Below are 20026 nucleotides of genomic sequence, written 5' to 3'. Positions count from 1 at the left end.
GAGCTTCCAGGCTGCAGAATCACCTCCTGAGGGAAGGGCTGGGAGCCCCATTGTTTGGGACACAGACTGAACCTTGGGTAACATCCCACCTGGGCCCCTTGGGGTGAATGACTAGCTTGGGCTAGATGGAGAGGGCCACACCTGAGGTAATCGTAGAGACCATACATGGGCAGGAAGTCTATGTCCGTCAGGAAGACATAGGGTGTTTCTGCATTGGTCAGCGCAACATTGCGCAGCAGGTTGACAGGGTAGAACTGCCCTTCCTTGTACACAATGTGGTAGGCAACATTCCTGCGGCTGCTCAACACCTCCGAGCCCTGGGCATAGCGCAGGAACTGCTGGGCCTCTGCATCCGACATGTACAGCGCCAGGCTGATGGGGCCTGCCCAGTGTTTGCAGATTGCCTCCAGCATCTGTAACCTGTAAGCCAAAGGGAAATGGCATGAGACTGGCTGTGCCAGAGCCAGACACATGGGGAGAGCTCCTAACTGAGCAGGCAGGAAAGAGCAGTGGACACAGTCAAGCAGAAGAGACTGAGCTAGCCTCCCACTCTGCAGTGCTGATGCCACTCATCTTGCCCTACTGCCACTGACCCCTTTTTTATCCTCCCCTCAACAGGCTACCACAGAACCTAACGTCCAAGGCCCTGCCGCATACTCCACAGCAAACAACTTGGATTCTATAGCAAGTTCCTTACATTCTGTGGCCTTTGCTGGAAATGCTGGGAATTCTGTGGCAACTCCAGGCACGTTCCACAGTGCAGGTTTTTATTTAATTAAACATGAAAATGACTCATCTTATCAGTGCAGCAGTCCCTTGTGGTGGTGGTTTTCATACTGAATTCAATTTATTTTACTCTCTCTGCCTTTTTGTTTTGACATGCCACAGGTGTGTGCGTGAGCATGTACCTGCACTACAGAAATCAGGGAGTTGGAGTGTTAAACGGCTATCTAGAGGGCTTTGGGCGTGTGGGGAGGGAGTCTGGAATTGTGAGATAAGCACATTTATTGCCTACTTCTGCTACTATGTTCAGCAATGAAATAATTAAACACTGTTAATTATGAAACCTAAAATATGAAATTACCAGAGTTAACACCCTACTCAGATGAAGGAGCAGTTCATACCTCTTGCAGCTGGTGTTTCAGGCTTGCTGCAAACTCAGGCAGATGCTGCTGCATCAGGTACACTAGGTTTGTAGTTACAAGGTTTTTTTTGCAGCCAGGAGAGCTAGCAGCTTTTTTTTTTTTTTTTTTTTTAAATAAAGGTTCAGGTTTTCGGGCATGATTCAGAGGTGAAGTGTGATTTTGCAATCCCAGAATCAAAATACAAACATTTCATTTGTGGCACAACTCCCATCTGAGCCCCAGTCTCTACGAGGATAGTCTCCTGCACCCCCTGAAGAAGTAATGTTTCTGTTAGTGCACAGCTAACCTTGGGTCAGTTTGAAAGTTCCGCGTACAGAAGTTCCAGGGCTAATGAACCAGCTTACAGAGCCCACAGCTCCTCAGTCCTCAGCAGTGGGAGCCACCCCTCCTCCCAGTCTCTGCCAAGTACCTGTCCATGGAGAGCTGGGCCACCAGGGTGACATCAGCAGGGTCAGGCAAGGCCAGGACCTCATACTGCAGGAAGAACAGATGGATGCGGTGCAGCATAAGGTGCTGCCGGCGGAAATCATAACAGGGGTCATCCTCATCGAGATCCTCCAGGGCCTCCTGCAACTAGAACGTAAGAATGAAGTCGGGCAGGGGCTAGACTGGTGCTGGAAAACACACATGGGCAGGGGTGAGGCGGGGGCAGGCAGATGCTGCAGCTGGAACATATGGGATGCTTTCAACTAGACTGGACGGAGCCTTCGCAGAGTCCCAGGAGATGGAGCCTGCTCAGGAGATGGAATGTCCCATGTCCCACCTGTTAAGGGCAAGTGAGGATCAAGGGTTGGGCTAGCAACCAGCAAGGGCTCACTTGGTTTCTGGGTGGGCTGGGCAGGCTGGCACAACCAAAGAGCTCCCTGCGCAGCAAGTTCCCGTCGTACTCCAGGAAGGTCAGGTAGAGGTTCCGGAAGAACTCCACATGCTTGTTCTTCACCCGCAGCTTCTTGGGCGAGTTCCAGTGGATCACCTGAAAAAGATGGGCTGGAGCGTCAGGGACACAGTATTCCCCCTCCCCTTTGGATCTACCACCAGCCACCCACCAGGCCTGGGGTGCAAGCTGCACCACAGGACCCAACACCCCATCCTCCAGGCCCGTAGGGTTCTGTGCGTGCAGCAGTGGAGATGTGAGACTCCTGGGCCCTGTGCAGCTCCTCCTGGGAATGGGGAAAGGCCCCAGCCAGGGACCAGGAGACCCACCTTAAGATCAGAGACCTCTGAGTAACACTGCTCTGAGAGGGTATGGTCAGACAGCTGCACATTCCAGAAGCAGGGGAGCTTGTACACCAGCACTGGGCTCTGCTTAATCACTGCATTAAAGATGTCCTGGAAGAGAATCACCAGTGAGCACACGGGGAGCTGGACACCTCTGGAGACCCCCCTGAGGGTTGGAGGGGAAATCCTGAGGGGAAAAGAGAGGTCAGACTAGGGATCTCTGGATCATCCATTATCATACAACCACCCTACAGGTGGACACGGTAACCAGACCCTGCTCAGGATGTGCCCAGGGCTGAAATACAAGGAATGCTGCAGGTCAGGACCAAGGCTGAGCTGATGGAGCGGAAGGTTACAGATCTCTAGCATGAGTGCCAGGGCATCCACTCACAGCCTTTGTTGTCTGTAGTGTCAACAGCATCCCATGGCCCCAGCGTTTGCTCCCCCACCTGCAGCTTCCTGCATCTATAGTTTGCCCAAGAGTAGGAACCGGGGTCAAAGAAGAGCCTGCAGGCTGGGACACAGCTTGGCTCCATACCTGATCTGCCAGCGAGGTGGACAACATGCTCATGAGCTCCCGCTCCGCCGTCAGCCGCCACATCTGCTCCCAGCCAATCTGGCGCAGACGCTCCAGCAGCAGCAGGATCACCCCTGGGAAGAGGAGGAGGAGAGGTCACAGATGTCCCCATGTCTCACACAGGCACTAGCCAGCCCAGCTCTGTGTTTGATGCAGTCGATCCAGCCTTAAGCCACCCCTGAACTCAGCTCCAGCCAGTCTCTTCTGAAGCGTACTAGGTCAATGCTCTGGGACGCCATCCCCAGACCAAGTTCTCTAACAGCAAGGCCCTTTGCTGGGTGTCCCAGCTGGGGACTGGATTCTAGGCTTACTGGCTAGCCTGTCCCACACCCCTCTCAACAGCAGCATCTCCTCCTGGAGGAGTCCTGGGAGCTCACCTCTGATAGGATTCCCAGAGTACAGGGAGTGGGGGGAAGAGGGGGGCTCTCACCTCACCAGCTTTCTGATTGTCCTGGGCAGCTTTGTCACTCACACTCAATCACTAAAGGACGGGCCTAGGGGAGCAGTCATCTCTGGGGGGTGCCACTGAGTGACCCTAAGAAACCATCCCTGGGGAAGCAGCAGAGTGCAGTGCAGCACTGGCAGCCAAGGAGCAAGGCTGGCACATGTGGCTCTAGTTCAGACTCAAGAGACACATTAAGTGAGTTTAAGGGGTCTCAGAGCAGCTCCCCAGAACCACTTATCCCTATTATAAAATCAAAGCGTAGCAGGCTATAAGAGAGGCCCTGTGCTGGAACAGCAGGGAATGGCGGCCAGTCATGACAGAGAGGCACAGGCAGAGCTACTGGGGAGACCTGCCATCAACCCCTTGTGGCCAAGACCATACACAGTTCAATTCCCAGTGGTTTGCTGGCAGGGCTGGGCTGGCAGTTTGCTCCCCAAGTCACAGAGGACAGCAGCAGCAGCAGTTCTCTGGGACAGGAGGGGAATCACAGAAACAGCTCTCAATACCAGGAACGGGCAGAAGAAGGTGCTTCCTCATCCCAGCCCCAGCCCCCTAGACATGCTGGGGGCCTTGCCCTGCACCGACCTCACCACTGACAGAGACAGGATAAACCCCCACCCAACAGGAGCTGACCTGTGGATGCTCTGGCTCACCTGTGTTGAAGCCACGTCCCAGCGCTGGCCATGGCTTGTGGTTCTTCCAGAGGTTTCCCAGGTACCAGTCACTCTGGTTCTCCACCAGCCCAATCACCTGCTTGTCTGGAAAGCAAGACAGATCCACCTCACCAGAGGAGTACGTGCCCACCACAAATCCATGCCCCTGCCCACAAGTGGCTGACGAGGACAGACTGGGAGAGCCAAGCAGAACAGACTCCTAAACTCCACCCAATGCCAAGGGGCCGCAGGTGTTCAGAGGAGTCAGGGGAATGGGCCTGGCTCCTCTCCCAGAGGTACAGCTACTCAACTGGGCCCAAGGCCCCTCCTCTCCACAACTGCCCCTTACCGGAGAACTTCCCGAAGATGGCCCACAGCTCAGCAATGTCAGTGGCAAAGGTGATGTCTGTGTCCAGGACAATGACCTTGGAGAGGTTGGAGGGCAGCGCCTTAGTGAGCGTCAGCTTCATCAGCCCATAAATCCCAGAGTAATGCTTGTTGGGAATCCACGATACCTCTGCCTGCAACAGGGAGGGAAGGAGCCCTCAGGGCCAGGACATGGCCATTCCTGAATACCCCAGTGGCTAGACACACAGCACTGAGTCTGTACCACAAATCCAACACTTCCCCCAGAAACAGAAGTGTCAAGTGGTGTGGCCCTTCCCCAGATCCAACCCCCACTGCCCCAGAGGCTAACAAGGCAGCACAACCGTCAGGAGGCATGAGTGAGTCCTAGCAAGGCAAGGCGACTGCATTCCACATGTGGGTGGGAGGCACACCCCCGGGATCCCAGGGGATATAACATGGGGGATTTTACTGCCGCGCTGTACAACATTCTGGCTGCTCAGGCCTTCACCCAGGGCCTATTCCACAGATTGCATCCACTATGGCAGCTGCCACGAGGGGGCGCACAGATTCCAAGCTTAGTGCTAATGTATTTTCCATTTGAAGTGTTTAAGGCAGATGGGAATCAGAGGCCTCCATGGATATTATCCTCACCGCCTCCCTACCGACTCACTCAATGTCCCCACAGGCAGCAAAAATGGAAAAGGCCCAAGAGAGCAGCCAGTCACTTTCCCAGAGCCCACAAAGGACTGATGCCTACAGTCCATTCTCCAGTCTGTTCCATTTAGTGGTCAACAGCTGGGCAATGGGCTCCTCCCCCCAGCGAGTGTCAGGATGTCTCCATCCTGAGTCTCATCCAAGATTCCTTCTGCCCTGCCCTGCCCTGCCCCACATTGCACCCTATCTATCAGCCTGAAAAATCTCCCCCTCCCCCACCTGGGGTTTACACATCCAGATATCCCCCATCCCCACATTCTCCCTCCCTCCTTACAGTCACTAGCCCAGATGGATGGATTCCGTTCCTTAATCGCTCCCCACGACTCCCTGTTCATTCCTGCAGCCCTTCCCTGCACTCTCTCCAGTATGTGTGTCAGCTCTGGGCCTCTCAGGACCAATGTCACCTGCTGAGTGTCCCCTCCATGAGAAGACACCCCAGGGACTGAGGTTTTCAGAGCCATACAAAGAGCAGCTATCCCCTCCTGGCTTTGGGACACAAACCCTCTCGAGTACACAGCCCTCAACTGCAGGCATCTTTGTGCAGCTCGGTCCCATCACAGCCCCATTCTCCCCAGGCTCTGCCAGGCCCTCTCATCGAGGATCTGGGTTTCAGATTATATTTCCCCCGATGCATTAGCACTATTTCCTGAGGCTGAATCTCACTTTAATCTTGCCCACCTGCCTGTTCTCTTTTGGGCCCTTTGGGATACTTCTCTGTGCTCTGTCCACAGCTCCTTCCTGTTCCCCATCATCTGTGTACGATTGTGAGTGACCAGACTGAACTCTGATGCCCAGGCTTCCCACTGCCCCTTAGCATGCCCCACTGCGCTTCTGTGGACGGTTTTGACTCTGGCTGTTTCATATCCAAGCCAGTGAGTCCCACCTTGCTTTGGAGGGGCCGTCTCTAGGGGAGAGTGCATGGCCCTGTTACACCTGGCTCTCTGAGGTGACTGCCAACCAGGGGACCAGTTAGTGTCACCTGGGCTAGTGGTTGTGTCATCCTGACGTGCTTGCTAGGAATGGGTCTGAGACTTGCCAGCGACTTCATACAGGAACCACCTGGGAACTCGCAGAAGGGAGCAGCTTTCAGCTACTACAGACCAGAGCCAAAGTGGAGGAGAAAGGCCCCTTCATCACCCCCACGCCAACGAAGTGCCCCCTTATCAGTCAAATGGTAATAGATACCAGAAGGAGAGCAGATGGAAGAGGGGCCAGCAGCAAAAGAGTTAATAGTCTGGTGAACTCTCTCTAGCACCCCCATCCCCTCACCTCCCTGAGGGGCTGCTCACTTCCCTGGAATACTGAATCTGGAAAGAGAAGTTGAGAAAGTGGGGAGAGGAACAGTTGGGGGAGGAAGGGATCTGGGGCTCCTGCCTTCAAATCATCTGCGTTGTAGAAGCTAACGTGGATAGAGGGCACCATCCAGGACTGGAAGAGAGTCTGCAGGATCTGCTGAGCCACGGAGTCCGTGATGAGGTGGAAATGGAGAGGGTTCTTCCTGCCAGGGGGAAACGCAGGCAGCTGTCAGAGATCCCTACTGAGACACTGAGCCCAGGGACAGCTTCCTCCATCACCAAAGCTAGTGGCATCCAGGAGAAGATGCCCCATCCTGAGCCAGGGTCAACCTGGGACAGACCCATCCACACCCCCCAGCAGAGGACAGGCGGGACTCAGAGCACCTTCACCACTCCCCACCTCACTCAACCCCTACCCAGACAGCACAGCCCCCTTCACATGGGACCCTCAAACACTGGTCACAGTAACACAGGATCCTGGGAGTTGTGACTGGGGAGGAGGGATAGGTTAAACTTCACCACCACCACCACAGCCTGGGCTTCCCAGCTATGCACTTCCCTTTCCCACACTACTCTGTGACGGGGGAGCCAAGCCGCAGGAGTGATTCATTTTACCTGAACTGCCAAAACACATGGGTCAAAAATGGAGACAGAAGCCCACCAGCCCCTGAAGATAGGGTAAGTGCAGGGTAAGAACCTGTATAAATTAGCGTAGCAAAGCACAGGCTCCCCCAGCACCGCCACCTGGGTTACCTGTGGAAGAGGATGGATTTCACCAGGGTGACCACGTCTCGGCTCGCATTGTGACCAGCGCACACAATCGCTACGTGTAGGAGCTGCCCAGAGACAGAAGGCACTGTCAGCCCTGCCCAAAGCAGCACCCTTGGAGCAAGAGTTGTCCAGCATGCACAACCTCTGGGGCAATAACACTCTACAGTATCATCCCCCACCCCAGGATCTTGGCACTGATTAGAGTCCTCCCCTCACAGTGCAGATGGTGACAGTGGCTGCGTAACATTCTGGTCAGGCAGTTCCCCTACCTGCCCATCTCACCTCACACAGCACATCTCACACAGAAACAGCCTCAGCAACCCAGCCCCTCAGGGACACAGGTCAGGGTCATTACCCACAGGTGATAGGTGGAGAAACTGAGGCAGAGAGTGAGGAAGGACTTGCCCCAGATCACACAACAGTGGCAGAGCTGGGAAGAGAACCCAGGAGTCCTGATGCTGCCTCCCCACCTGTATGCTCAGACACTTTGAGGCACTGAGGTGGGGCACTAACATCTCCCAGCGGCAGGCAAGAAGGGGTCATTCTTTTGGCTGTCAGCATCACACCCTTAACTGCAAATAAAATGCCCAAGTGTTTGAGGCATGAACAAAGCAGACAACAAGGGGGAGGCCCTGGCACGGCCAGTGCAGTCGGGCAGCTGTACAGAGGCGGTTGAATCTAGGGACTCAGGCCACCACCCTAGGCCATGGGGACCCTCAGCACCCAGTATCATTGGCCATATGTGAAGGTCCCTCAGGGTGCCTGCCCTCCCCAAGGACAGCGCCATGAAGCCGGTTGCACTCACTCACCTCACACTTCTGCACCATCTGCTTCTTGGGGCAGCCTGTGCGGTTGCTCCTGTTATCCACTGGGATGTCCCCATCCTCAAAGGAGGCTGCCCACTGCTGGCTGCCATCGCTCCCGTCCACAGCCCCAGCTTGCCCCTGAGCCTGGCTGAGCCGCAGGCGCAGTTGCAGGTTCTCCTCTTCCACCTTGCGCACCTGAGATGCCAAGGCCTCTCGCTCCAGGTCCTGGCTCGGCCGGTCCCCAAAGCAAGGAGACAATAGGAGGAAACGGCCATCTGTGGGGAGAGAGCCCCCCAAATCACTGAGAGTTCACACCCCGGGACATGGTGGGACAGCACCCCATGGACTGCCCCCTAACCATGGAAATGGGGAGGGAGAAGAGATAACAGTTGGCCATGTGTGGGGAGAGAGAACCCCAAAGCCACAGTGAGTGTAGGGCATGGGGAGGGAGGGGGATACTATGGCAGTGGCACCAGTGGCTGAGGACAACCACCTGCAGAGAAAGAAGGCTCCAGATCCCCACAGAGGCATGTGCATAGCAGCCTCCCTCTAGGCTCCGGACACCTGACTATTCACAAACCAGGCTCTGGGCCACCTGCGTCACATGCACAGCCCAATCCAGTAGAGGCTCAGAGGCTACCTAACTCCAATCAACAGCTTGTGGGGCATGGGCAATATTCTGATGTGCATCTCCCTCAATCTCTGCTACTGAAGTTATTCCACTTTAAACAAGCATTAATTGGGCCAGAGAGAGAATCACTTTCTCTCTCACTGGTTAGAACATTCACCTGAGAAGTGGCAGATCCCTGTTCAAATCCCTTCTCCTCTTCTGGCAGAGGGAGGTTTCGAACCAGGGGTCTCCCACATCCCAGCTGAGCACCCAAACAGGTTATGAGGGAGAACCTCCTCTGCTCCCTCCCCCCTGCTATTTTAAGTAGAGTTAGGTGGCCTCTGAGCAGGCCTATCAAATCAGGCCCCACACACCAGTGAGGCACAGGAGCACCCACCTTCCTCCGGTTTGGATCACAAGCAGAGATAGGACCTCCTCGCAGCCCAGCCCAGGCACCTATCTCTGTGGGAGGCTGGGGCTTAGTGCAGCTCTCTCATCAGCATCTCCCATTGGCTAGCTGAGGTGGCTCCGAGCATAGAATGCTGGCTTTTGTGGATCCCATTGTAAGGCACCCAGCTCTCCCCCATCCTCGCATAGAGAGCCTAGGTGCCTAGCCCAGGCTTTGTGGATCACAGTGTTGTTCCTGTGATTTCCTACACACCTAGAAGTTAAGCACCTGTGATGCTCAGCCTTGCAGCCTTTTTGGATCTCAGCCCCCACGTCCATCTCTAAGCCCCTCTCCTAGCTCCACCTCCACCCATAATGCTTTGTACACAGTAATGTACTTGCCCTCACAAGCCCCCCAGAGACAGGGCAGGGGCATCACCCCATGTTACAGCAGATGAGGAATTTGAGGCAGAGAGAGGGAAGGACTGGGCCCACAGCAAGTTTAGTGGCAGAACCAGAAGCCAAGAGCCCTGGCTGGCAGCTGTCTGTCTGCTGTCGCTCATTCCCCAGTCCTGGGCCGTACCTCAACCCACAGCCAGGCCACACTCACATTCTGAACTGCCCACAAAGACACAGAGCCACGAGAGAAGGATCACCAGTATTGCAATGGCGAGCAGCAGCTTCAGCTTTCCACGCCAGGAGCGCAGCATGATGGGCAGGCAGGGCGAGGGCTGGAAGCAGTGAGGATCACGTGGGCAGGTCTAGCCTAGCTGGCCCCAGCATCCTAGAGCCTGCAATGGAGGAGAAGCACATGGAAGTGACACACCCAAGGCACAAGCCTTCAGGGCTCTGCTCATCTCAGTCCAACATCTGGGCACGGAGGATGGCACTAGCTCAGAGTCTCTGAGTGAAGCAGCTGTGTAACCATGATAGCAGCTCAGCATGCCTGGGAGAGCTATGCCAGGGCTGAGAGGGCACCCTTTGCCCCATTTAGGGATTACAGTGAAGCTGACTAGAGGAGTCTGGTGACGCTGCCTCCTGTACCCACTGATGAAGGCTCCAGCATTGCTGGCTTTACCCCTTGTTACTGTTTCAATGCAGCACCCTGCCTGGTCCCTGATTATTATTAGACTGAGGCTGTCACTCCAGGACCTGAGTGAGTACCAGCTACTAAGCAGAGACCCAAAATGCTACCCCAAAGCTGGCAACAATCTGACCTAGCTAAGGAGAAGCCAGCCTGCAGACCACATCCAGCTCCAGCTCACAGCAGCAACTGTTCTACCTTCTCCAGCACCCCGTGAATGCACCTTAAATTTCCATTCATCCAACCTCTCAGCCCCACAACAGGGGATCAGGATCATCATCCCCATGGCACACAGAGGGGAAGGCACTCACCCAGGCACAGGCAGTGAGTTGCTAGCTGAATTGAGATCTGACTCCTGAGTCAGTGCCCTCTTCTAATCACTAGGCCATGCTCCCTCCTCTTCCACAGGATGCTCAGCACTCTGATGGCACTTCAAAGCAGAGGACCCTCTCCCTGGGAATACTCTGCCACACACTCCCACAAGTTTGACCTGGGGGCCCCCAGCTAGGATGAAGCGCTCCTACAGGGCACAGGGAGAGGGATCTCAGATCCCCAGGCTGACTTAAGAGATGGACAGGTTATGAGGGAGAACATTCCACAGCTTGAAAACCCTTCAGACACAGACTGGCCCAAAGTGTCCATACTGTGCTGGAGAGGCCCCCACGGACCCTCCAGGAAACGGGGGGATCCCCTGAGGCTCTGGTGAGAAGCTGTCAGTAGACGAGTGAGGAGCAGGCTTGTCCCAACACCTGGCATCAGAATTCCAGGGACCTAAGCTGAGTCTGCCACAGAAGAGGCAGTGCACTGCCCTACAGAACCCCACTCCGGTGAATACCTGGAATGCCACAAATTGGGCTGCTACATGGGGACACCAGTGAGAATCCACTCACCATCAAAATCTTGCAAAGCCAGTGAGGAGGTGGCCTGAAAAATATGTGCAGGGAGGGGTGGGATGATGTCTTACACCCCTTGTGTCACTCTCCTTGGCCATGGCTGTCACTGGGAACTGGCTAGATCTGACCAGAGAGAAACTGCCTCCCAGATTGATCCCTACAGAAAGCACTAAAGCGATGCCTTACTGCTGGGGCACTTCCAGCAACTGCACGTCTGCAATCTCAGCAGGCAGCACAGAGACCTAAACCTGTGGCTCCCACAAGATCCCAGGCCCAAGGCTTGGCCCCCAGCCAGCTGTTGAGCACAAGATGGGGTTTAGTAAGTTGCTCTCCCAGAGCTCTGAGCCACTGCCAGGTCACCTGATGTTTAATTAAACCTGCCCTTGAGTTAAAGAACAAATTTCCTCTCCCCCACTCTGTCTAGAGGGGACAGAACCATTCCCGAGATACCGGACTGAAGGACAAGGCACCCGAGGCCACACTGCCCTGGGATCCTTACCAAAACAGAGAGAAGCAAGTAGCCAAAACTCAGCACTCTGGCTCCTTTCCCAACCTCCTCCATCCAGCTGACCTGCTCCTGTGGAACAAAACCATGACAATCCCTGGGCTGGCTCCCAGCTGGCCACGTAGGGGCTGGACTCACAGCCAGACACCTCCCTCCTCCCTTGCTGGCTGTGGATGATTACCTGCTCTAACAAAGTTTGGCATCGTGTGGAGTAAAGATCCTGACTGCTGGACTGGGAGTCACTGGCCAAGTGTTCCTACCTTAAAGGGACATGCAGCCCCTTTACATGCCTGAGCCAGAGAAGACTTGTCCAAGCCCAGGGAGCTGTGTTCCACAGGCCCAAGCAGTGGATCCAGCTTCAGTTCCCTGTCTGTCTTGTCCCCAGGGATAGAAGTCCTGTGGGAGCGGCCTGTTCAGCCCTTGTGTGGAGACAGCAGAGCCCTTGACAGCTCACAGCACCACCCAGACAGCTTCTCACTGCACTGCCAGGATCCAAAGGGAGCCCCTGGCCTCCTGCACAGAGAAGCTCAGGGCTTCCCTGTGGGGAAAGTAAGTGGGTGATGCAGAGAAATGTTCTCAGGGAACTAGAATGAGACATCCCCTCCCCCAAATTCATTTCACTCATCACATTAGCCCTCTGCAGAGGTGACCACAGCACACTTTAACCCCCAGTTTCCAAGAGTCTTGCCCCTGGTCAGAGAGCTGCACTTACCCTAGTGCCTGTGCCAGGGCAGAGCCTGATCAGCACAGATAAACAGGCACTTGCTAAGTCACTGGTCAAAATGTGATGGTGACCCACCTTACAACAGCTTCAAGCCACGGGGAAACCAGATGTTTGGGGAAAGCCCCACCCACTTGAGAAAGCAAAATGAGGCACTCAGTATACTGTGCAGATCACAATACATCTGGCCTGTCTCTTTCTTCAGTGCTTTGATCATCAGTGAAACAGCTGACAATGGTGAGTTAAATTGTCACTGTTGGGTTAACAGCCCTATGAGTTCATGCCTCTCAGGTCTACTGTTTCCAGCTGTCTGAAGTCTCAAGCAAATGTCACTGCATCAGTTACACTCAAGTCATGTTTGCAATGTTACCTTTGCAACTGGAAGTGCTACAGGCAGTTGCTGCACACCAGCCCTGTCCAAGCCCGCAGGGGAGTCACGACTGGGATAGATGGAAATGTATAGTTAGAAATAAAAGATTGGCCATGTACTGCAGCAAACTATCCTGCCTCCCCAGTAGCACTGGCATCACTGCAGAGGTATTACCCAGGAAGCAAATAAATCAGCCATCAAACTTGGGAATAGAGAGTTAGTCAAGGAGAGGGGTGGGGGGAAGCTAAGAGACATCCCTACTTCAGGAAGGACACATCAAAAGGAGCCAAACAATGAAAATTCAGCTGCTAGCAGAACCCCCCCGCCCCCTCCACACACACACATACTCCCCACCTCCAACAGCGATCTTCTGGCAGCACATGCTCCCCTCCCTCTTCCCCTTCTGCCTCTGACCCATGACTGGCAAGTATAGAGGGAGGCAGAGATTCTCATGAGACTCTCCCACCTCTCCCCCCCTTTTAGCTCCCTGCTGTTCGCTCAGCTAATCTCCAAGCCTTGCTGCCTCCAATGATGCATGCTTCATTCTTCAGACTTGTGGGACAGTTACCAACTGGACAAGGCCTCTGCTTAGGATCAAGGGCCACAAGCCAAACCTCGTGACAAACACCACAGCTACCTGGGCCTGGTTCCTCTTCTTCCCCTCGTTTCCCTGCTTGATCCTTAGAGCACTGAAACTTCAACTCTCATTACTCCTCCCAACATTTTCCCTACAGGACCCCAGGGACCAAGCTCTCCTCTGCCTTGCACCTTGTGTGGTCATTGACACCGGTGCGATGGCTGCCTACGATCCGAGCCTCTTCCAGCATAAAAGATTCCAGCTCTGGAGACATTCCAGAGAGGCATGGAGCTGCTGCCGAGGATGCTCCTCTCACCAAAGAAGAGGAAAGGAGAGCAGCAAAGAGAAAGTTGTTCACTCCATGGAGGAAAACAGGTTCAGCCCCCAGTTCCTCACAGCACCAAGGGGCAGAGACATTTTGCCTTTAGAATAGACATTTCAATTCCAGAGCAAAGAGTGAAATATGCAAGAAAGGCTCAGATTCCACAGGCCTGGCCAGCCTAGCCTGCCGCCCCCCTCGCCACCCACCCCCCCGCATACTTCTCTACAGGCCCAGCCCCCACAAGCCCAAACTGACCCCCAACCCCCAATTAGGCTGGCCCAACCAGACCGCCTCACAGGCCCAACCCACTTTTCATCTCTGTCTTTGCTGGCAAATAACAGAGAACTGATCCCTGCCCTCTATACACAACATCTGGAGACCATTCAAACAATAGCCTCCCTCCTGTCAGTGGACTAAATGGGCCTGGATTGGGAACTTCCCTCCTATTCAAAAACCTAAGCCTATTGATGTGCAGATGTGCCTTTAATGCCTGTGAGGCAGGGAGCAGGGGGCTGTTTTCCTTTCTTCCACTGGGACAGTAATTTGCACCCAGTGACACAGCCCAAACAATTAAACCCAACAGACAGCAGGTCCTCAGTGTGAAGGCCTCTCCTGCAAGTCACCCATTCCTCCGGGCATTGCAGAGGCAATCACATATCCGCTAGACAAAAGTACACATGCAATGAGGAGCTTTCAACCGAATTCTTGGAATGTGGTGCCTTGGCCGCAAGAAGTCTGCCTCTGTCTCAAGGGTAGCCAAGATCTTGGTGGCTTCTCTACAGAACAAGCACATTGCAACACCCCACCCGCTCTGGGATACCAGGCAGCTGATTCTAGGTCAGTGGTGGGCAACCTGCAGCCCATCAGGATAATCCACTGGCAGGCCGTGAGACAGTGTTTACATTGACCGTCCACAGGCACGGCCGCCCGCCGCTCCCTGTTGCTGCGGTTCGCCATTCCCGGCCAACAGGAGCTGCGGGAAGTGATGGCCAGCACGTCCCTGCAGATCACGCCATTTCCCGTAGCTCCCATTGGCTGGGAATAGCAGACTGTAGCCACTGGTCGCTGCGGGCGGCTGTGCCTGTGACTGTCAATGTAAACACTGCCCTGCAGCCTGCCAGCGAATTACCCTGACTGGCCATGTGCAGCCCGCGGGCTGCAGGTTGTCTACCGCTGCTCTAGGTTCTCCTCCAAGGACATCAAACTCTGCCTTGCCAAAGACTGTCAGCAACATGCAAGCAGCCCAAGGGCTGAATCTACTGGGCATATAATGGAGTAGATTGCAGATGTCCTCATGTGTAGCCCCCAGAGACTAGGCTTCCTAGAGTGCCATGCAGCCAACCACTCAGAGCAAGAGGGTGCATGGCATGCTCAGACTTGTAGTTTCTAGGAGGCTGCACCCTCAAAACACAGAGAGGGACACCAGCTGCACTGCAGATCTCTGAGGGCCTCGTCTGGCCTTGTTGTGTCTTTTGCTCTCTATATAACACAATATGAAAGAACTACACAGGCACAATAGAGATCGAATAATCATAATATTCTGGGATGTATTAACAGAGTGTCATATGTAAGACACAGGAGGTAACTATCATGCTCTACTTGGCACTGGTGATGCCTCAGCTGGAGTATTGTGTCCAACTCTGGGTGCCACACTTTTTCTGTGGACAAATCAGAGATAGTTCAGAGTAGAAAAATAAAAATTATAAAAAGTTTAGAAAACCTGACCTATGAGGAAAGTTTAAATAAACTGGGTATGTTTCATCTGGAGAAAGGAAAACTTTGCGAGTGGGGGAAGGGGGAGGACAGTCTTCAAATATGTTAAGAGGTGTTGCAAAGAGGGCTGAAGTAAATTGTTTCTCATGTCCACTGAAGGTAGGGCAAGAAGTAACAGGCTTAATCTGCAGCAACAGAAATTTAGGTTAGATAATTAGGGGAAAAAATTAAACTATTGGGGTAGCTAAGGTCCGGACTAGACTTCTAAGGGAGATTGTGGAATCCCCATCATTGTAAGTTTTTAAGAACAGGTTGGACAAACACCTGTCAGGGATAGTCTAGATCAGGGGTAGGCAACCCTTCGGCAAGCGAGCTGATTTTCAGCGGCACTCACACTGCCTGGGTCCTGGCCACCGGTCCGGGGGGCTCTGCATTTTAATTTAATTTTAAATGAAGCTTCTTAAACATTTTAAAAACCGTATTTACTTTACGTACAATAGTTTAGTTATATATTATAGACTTATAGAAAGAGACTTTCTAAAAACGTTAAAACATATTACTGGCACGCGAAACCTTAAATCAGAGTGAATAAATGAAGACTCGGCACAGCACTTTTGAAAGGTTGCCAATCCCTGGTCTAGATCAACGGTTGACAACCTCTGGCATGCGGCTCGCCAGGGTAAGCGCCCTGGCAGGCCGGGCCAGTTTGTTTACCTACCACATCGGCCGATCCTGGCTCCCACTGGCCGTGGTTCATTGTCCCAGGCCAATGGGGGCAGCAGGAAGTGGCGCGGGCCGAGGGATGTGCTGGCCGCGGCTACCCACAGCCCCCATTGGCCTGGAGCAGCAAACCGCGGCCAGTGGGAGCCGCAATTGGCCGAACTTGCCAATGCGGCAGGTAAACTGGCCCAGCCTGCCAGGGTGCCAGAGGTTGCCGACCCCTGGCCTAGATCTGTTTGGCAGGAGGCTGGAATAGAATCACTAGCTGACCTCTTGAGATCCATTCCAGCCCTACATTTCTAGGATTCTGTGTGTACGTACATGTGTACAACCCCCACCCCCCAAGGATCTGAAACATATGAGACAGTAAGGACCACTAGAGGGCTCACAAACTATTTAAAGAGATACTACCCAATTCCTACATACTACAGGTCCATGGGCTGCCCTTTGGTCAGCTTTATTCTGTTCTGTTCCAGTGCCATGATTCTCCTCCCTTCTCTCTTGTCTGGCCTGGGACCAGGGGGATGCCCTTCTCCCAAGCTCCATTGTGTCAGGCACCGGATGCCAGATCACTAGTCACCAAGCTTAATGGTTAGTGACAGCAAGCAGGCAGCTGCAGACGTGGCTGTCCTTAATGGTCTGATAAATGGGGCTCTTCAAAGCAGCAAACTGAGTCCCCGTTGGGATTAACAGCTTGGCAAGTGCACCAGAAAGGCACAGTGGGGACACTCAGGGGATGAGGCCAAGTGGGAGGATGGCCAGACTCAGGAGAGGAGCTTTACCTACTCCCATTCCCACTCAGTGATCTCCAGCTGGCTGTCTCCACCGTGAAGGTGAAATGGCAGGTGGGGAGGGGAGTCTGCTAAGGAGATTGCATATCTCCCTGTCTACAGCCTGGCCCTGGGGACAGCACAGGGGCCAACCACGGAGCACGGCAAAGACGACTCTGCAACTTCTCTTCCAACTTACCCTTCTAGCCAGAAACTTTCCGGGGCTCACACAGCTCCCTCCACAGGCAACCGCCATCACTCCATTGCGGCCACTAACTCCCTCCCCCCCAGCCCCATTTACCACTCGCTCTCACACTCCCCCAGCACCATCGCCTCCTCCCCCAGAGCTCCTACCCCCCTCCCCGCACCACACACACCTGCTGTGGCTCCCCACTGGCCCAGATCTCCTTACCTGGCTTTCGCCTCTCGTCATCCCGGAGCAGCTCCCAGCCCAGCGCGCAGCCTGGGGCTGCTGCGGCTCCTTTCTGGGGCTTCCTGTCCCACTCCTCCCTTTCAGACCAGCCACTTTCCCTCTCCTGGCTCTTGCAGCCCCGGCTCCCCCGCCCTATGGGGGGAGAGAGAACAAACCAACCAAGAGATTAAATTCACTTTCTGCTTAACGAGTCCCAGCGCCAGGAGCCTGCTGCGCTCCCACATTCGCCCAAAGTTAGTTACAGTATCTGCCTTCCAAGGCCGCCCACTCACCCACTACCTTGACTCAAACGTCTCCTCCCCCTCAGCGGGCGGGGGATTGAGCAGGGACAAATCACCCGCCCGGGCACCTGGCTGGAGCAAATGTTTGCAGAGGGGAAGGCTGGGACAGCCCTGAAGCTCCAGGAAGAGGGGAGCGCAGCCCGCCAGGGCCCAGAGCTGCGCCAGGCTCCCTAGTGCTTGGAAAGGCGGTGCGGGCTAGTAGCTAGAGCAGGGGCCCGGGGACATCAGGCTCCCGGGGCTCTGTTCCCAGCTCTGTCACTGTGACCTCCATTTCCCCTTCTGCATTGTAGGGCTCGTGTTACCCACCTCTCATGGGAAGGGGGAGGATTCATTAAATGAGCATTTACAAAGTGCTCGGAGACCCTCCTCTGGAAGGGCAGAGGGAAAAGGGGGAACCCCTGTAACCCAACTGTGGAGGGCAGGACTGAGCTAGGCAGGGGAGGAGGGGAGCACCTGCAGTGCCTCAGGGTAGAGCGCTCGGATGTGGCGCATGGGAAGACCGGGGGGTGCAGGGCAGAGTCTTAGCTCTCCGAGGGCCTTTAGTTATATATTAAATTGAATGGCAACAAGCAGCACTGCCCCAAACACCCCGAGAAAGGCAGAATAGGTCTCGGACAGCCCAGGAATACAGTGGGAAAACTTGGCACACAAAACTGCATGGGGAACATGAAGTGATCAGGGTTTTCCTTGTGCAGAGGAGGAGAGGGGCCCAGCTGAAGAGCTCAGGTTTGGAACAGAATGCTAGTTATGCGGAGGCTGCCTGTACCTGCAACTTCTCTCCTGCTCCGCCTCCAGGGTTACAGAAAGAAAGCCAGGCTTGCGTCTCTCCAGGATGCAGGCCAGCAGCTGGGAGGATGCACAGGGTGTGGCAGGAGGTAGGAAGGGGAGTGAGAGGCACTAGTAAAATCATAGCCAGCAAGCACAGACCTGCCAGCCAGAAAGATAGCATCTCCTCCAATGCAATACATACCTGCAGGGCTGGGCTGCCACCTGTGCACAAATCACTGCCCCAGGGAAGACATTTACCTCCAGACCAAGCGGCTCTTACTTGTCCTTATGAAATCCCAGTTCAAACATGCAATTGTTCCTTAACAGCTTCCTTACGTGCAGCCTATTCCTGAGCACCAGGGACCGGGCCGGGGCTGCCCTACCCCCACATAGTACATGAGCTGCTGCATCCTTCTAGACTGAGGCTTTGTCTACACTTACAGTTTTGCAGCGCTGGCAGTTACAGCTGTGGTCGTACAGCTGTGTACGGCCAGCGCTGCAGTGTGTCCACACTGACAGCGACCAGCGGTGCAGTGTGTCCACAACTTGCACCAGTCGCAGCGGCTGTGAGTGGTGCATTGTGGGCAGCTATCCCACAGAGCACCTCGTCCCATTTTGTCGCTGGGTCGTGGGAAGGGAAGGAAGGGTGCGGGTCATTCCGCTTCCTGTTCCAACGACCCGTGCTGCCAGGGAATCGGACCCCACGCCTAAGAGGGCCCGCACCTTAGGCACCTTTTAATTTTTTTTTTTTTAACTTACCCGTCCCCAGCTGCGGTCTGCTTCATGGTCCCGCTCCTTTGAGTGAAGCGCCGCGGAGCGCGGCATGCCCGCTCTACCAGCTAGAGCTCCAGCCGGTCTGCGGGCTTGCGGCGCTCCGGCCGGCTCCAGCCATGAGAGCGGAGCGGCGGACTTTGTCGCGCCTCCGGCGGGAGAGCGGAGCGGCGGGGCTTTTGTCGCGCTCCGGCCGGGGCACCGGCCGGGAGAGCGGAGTCGCGGAGCTTGCCGCGCTCTGACCGGGGCTCCGGCCGGGAGAGCGGAGTCATGGAGCTTGCCGCACTCCGGCTAGAGTGCGGCAAGGCCGGCAGCTCTGGCGGAGCACGGCAAGGCCCGCTCTCCCGTCTGGAGCTCCGGTCAGAGCGCGGCAAGCCCTGCGACCCCGGCTGGAGCTCTGGGCCCTTTAAATAGCCCCTGAGCCCTGGGGCAGTGAGGGGGGTATTTAAAAGTCCTGGGGCTCCAGCTGCCTCTGCCACCCGTCCTTCAAATAGCGCCGGAGTCCCGCCTCCCTCTTGCATTCCCCAGCGCTCCCGCGGCTATTTAAGAGGTCCCCGGAGTAGAAGGGGTTTGGGGGCTACTTAAAGGGCTGGGGTTCCAGCTGCCTCTGCTGCACCCCATGACCTGCCACACCAGTCCGGCCCCCCCTGCCTGCAGCCAGCTCTGACCCCATGCCCGCAGCCACCTCTGCCAAACACCCTGTCCTGTCTCCAGCCAACCCCTGCCACACACCCTGCAGCCCTGCCCAAAGCCAGCCAGCCCCCCACACACTGCTGCCCGCAACAGCTCTGCGCACTCGCCCAGCCCGCATTCCCTGCCTGTTTCCAGTCAACCCCTGCTGCACCCCACTGTCTGAAGCCAGCCCACCCCACACCCTGTCTCCAACCAGCCCCACATCCCTTGCCCTACCTGCAGCCAGACCCTACCTCCAGTCAGCCCCTGCCCTGCCTTCAGCCAGCCCCATGTCCACTGCTGCCCTGCAGTTTTCAGGGCATTAACCCTGCAGGGAGCAGCTGGAACCAACACATGTGCACACCCCCAGAGAGTGGCGGGACCCACACATGTGAACAGCAGTCATTAATACCAATCAACAGCATATATGATGCAATGTATATAAATTTATTATTCA

General features: G+C 55.1%; 2 protein-coding genes across 2 annotated transcripts in view; both read right to left on the bottom strand.

Annotated features, from left to right (window-relative positions):
- Nucleotides 1-20026, bottom strand: part of CRY2 (cryptochrome circadian regulator 2) — a 208057-nt gene that overhangs the window by 44869 nt on the left and 143162 nt on the right. The gene's annotated exons all lie outside the window — the stretch shown is intronic.
- Nucleotides 1-20026, bottom strand: part of LARGE2 (LARGE xylosyl- and glucuronyltransferase 2) — a 39559-nt gene that overhangs the window by 3192 nt on the left and 16341 nt on the right. Inside the window, exons 4-15 of the mRNA XM_032775096.2 lie at nucleotides 17057-17209; nucleotides 9580-9760; nucleotides 7976-8247; nucleotides 7149-7231; nucleotides 6475-6598; nucleotides 4388-4559; nucleotides 4039-4143; nucleotides 2902-3014; nucleotides 2349-2474; nucleotides 1963-2118; nucleotides 1555-1718; nucleotides 142-420 (exon numbers count right to left, since the gene is read on the bottom strand). Coding sequence (XP_032630987.2) covers nucleotides 142-420; nucleotides 1555-1718; nucleotides 1963-2118; nucleotides 2349-2474; nucleotides 2902-3014; nucleotides 4039-4143; nucleotides 4388-4559; nucleotides 6475-6598; nucleotides 7149-7231; nucleotides 7976-8247; nucleotides 9580-9679 — 1694 coding nt within the window. The 5' untranslated portion in view covers nucleotides 9680-9760; nucleotides 17057-17209. The remainder of the gene's footprint in view (nucleotides 1-141; nucleotides 421-1554; nucleotides 1719-1962; nucleotides 2119-2348; nucleotides 2475-2901; nucleotides 3015-4038; nucleotides 4144-4387; nucleotides 4560-6474; nucleotides 6599-7148; nucleotides 7232-7975; nucleotides 8248-9579; nucleotides 9761-17056; nucleotides 17210-20026) is intronic.

The sequence above is a fragment of the Chelonoidis abingdonii genome, chromosome 4 (genome assembly GCF_003597395.2).
Source record: "Chelonoidis abingdonii isolate Lonesome George chromosome 4, CheloAbing_2.0, whole genome shotgun sequence".
NCBI classification, from domain to species: domain Eukaryota; kingdom Metazoa; phylum Chordata; order Testudines; family Testudinidae; genus Chelonoidis; species Chelonoidis abingdonii.
The sequence above is the reverse complement of the archived record's forward strand: the minus strand, read 5'-3'. Positions and strand labels throughout refer to the sequence as shown.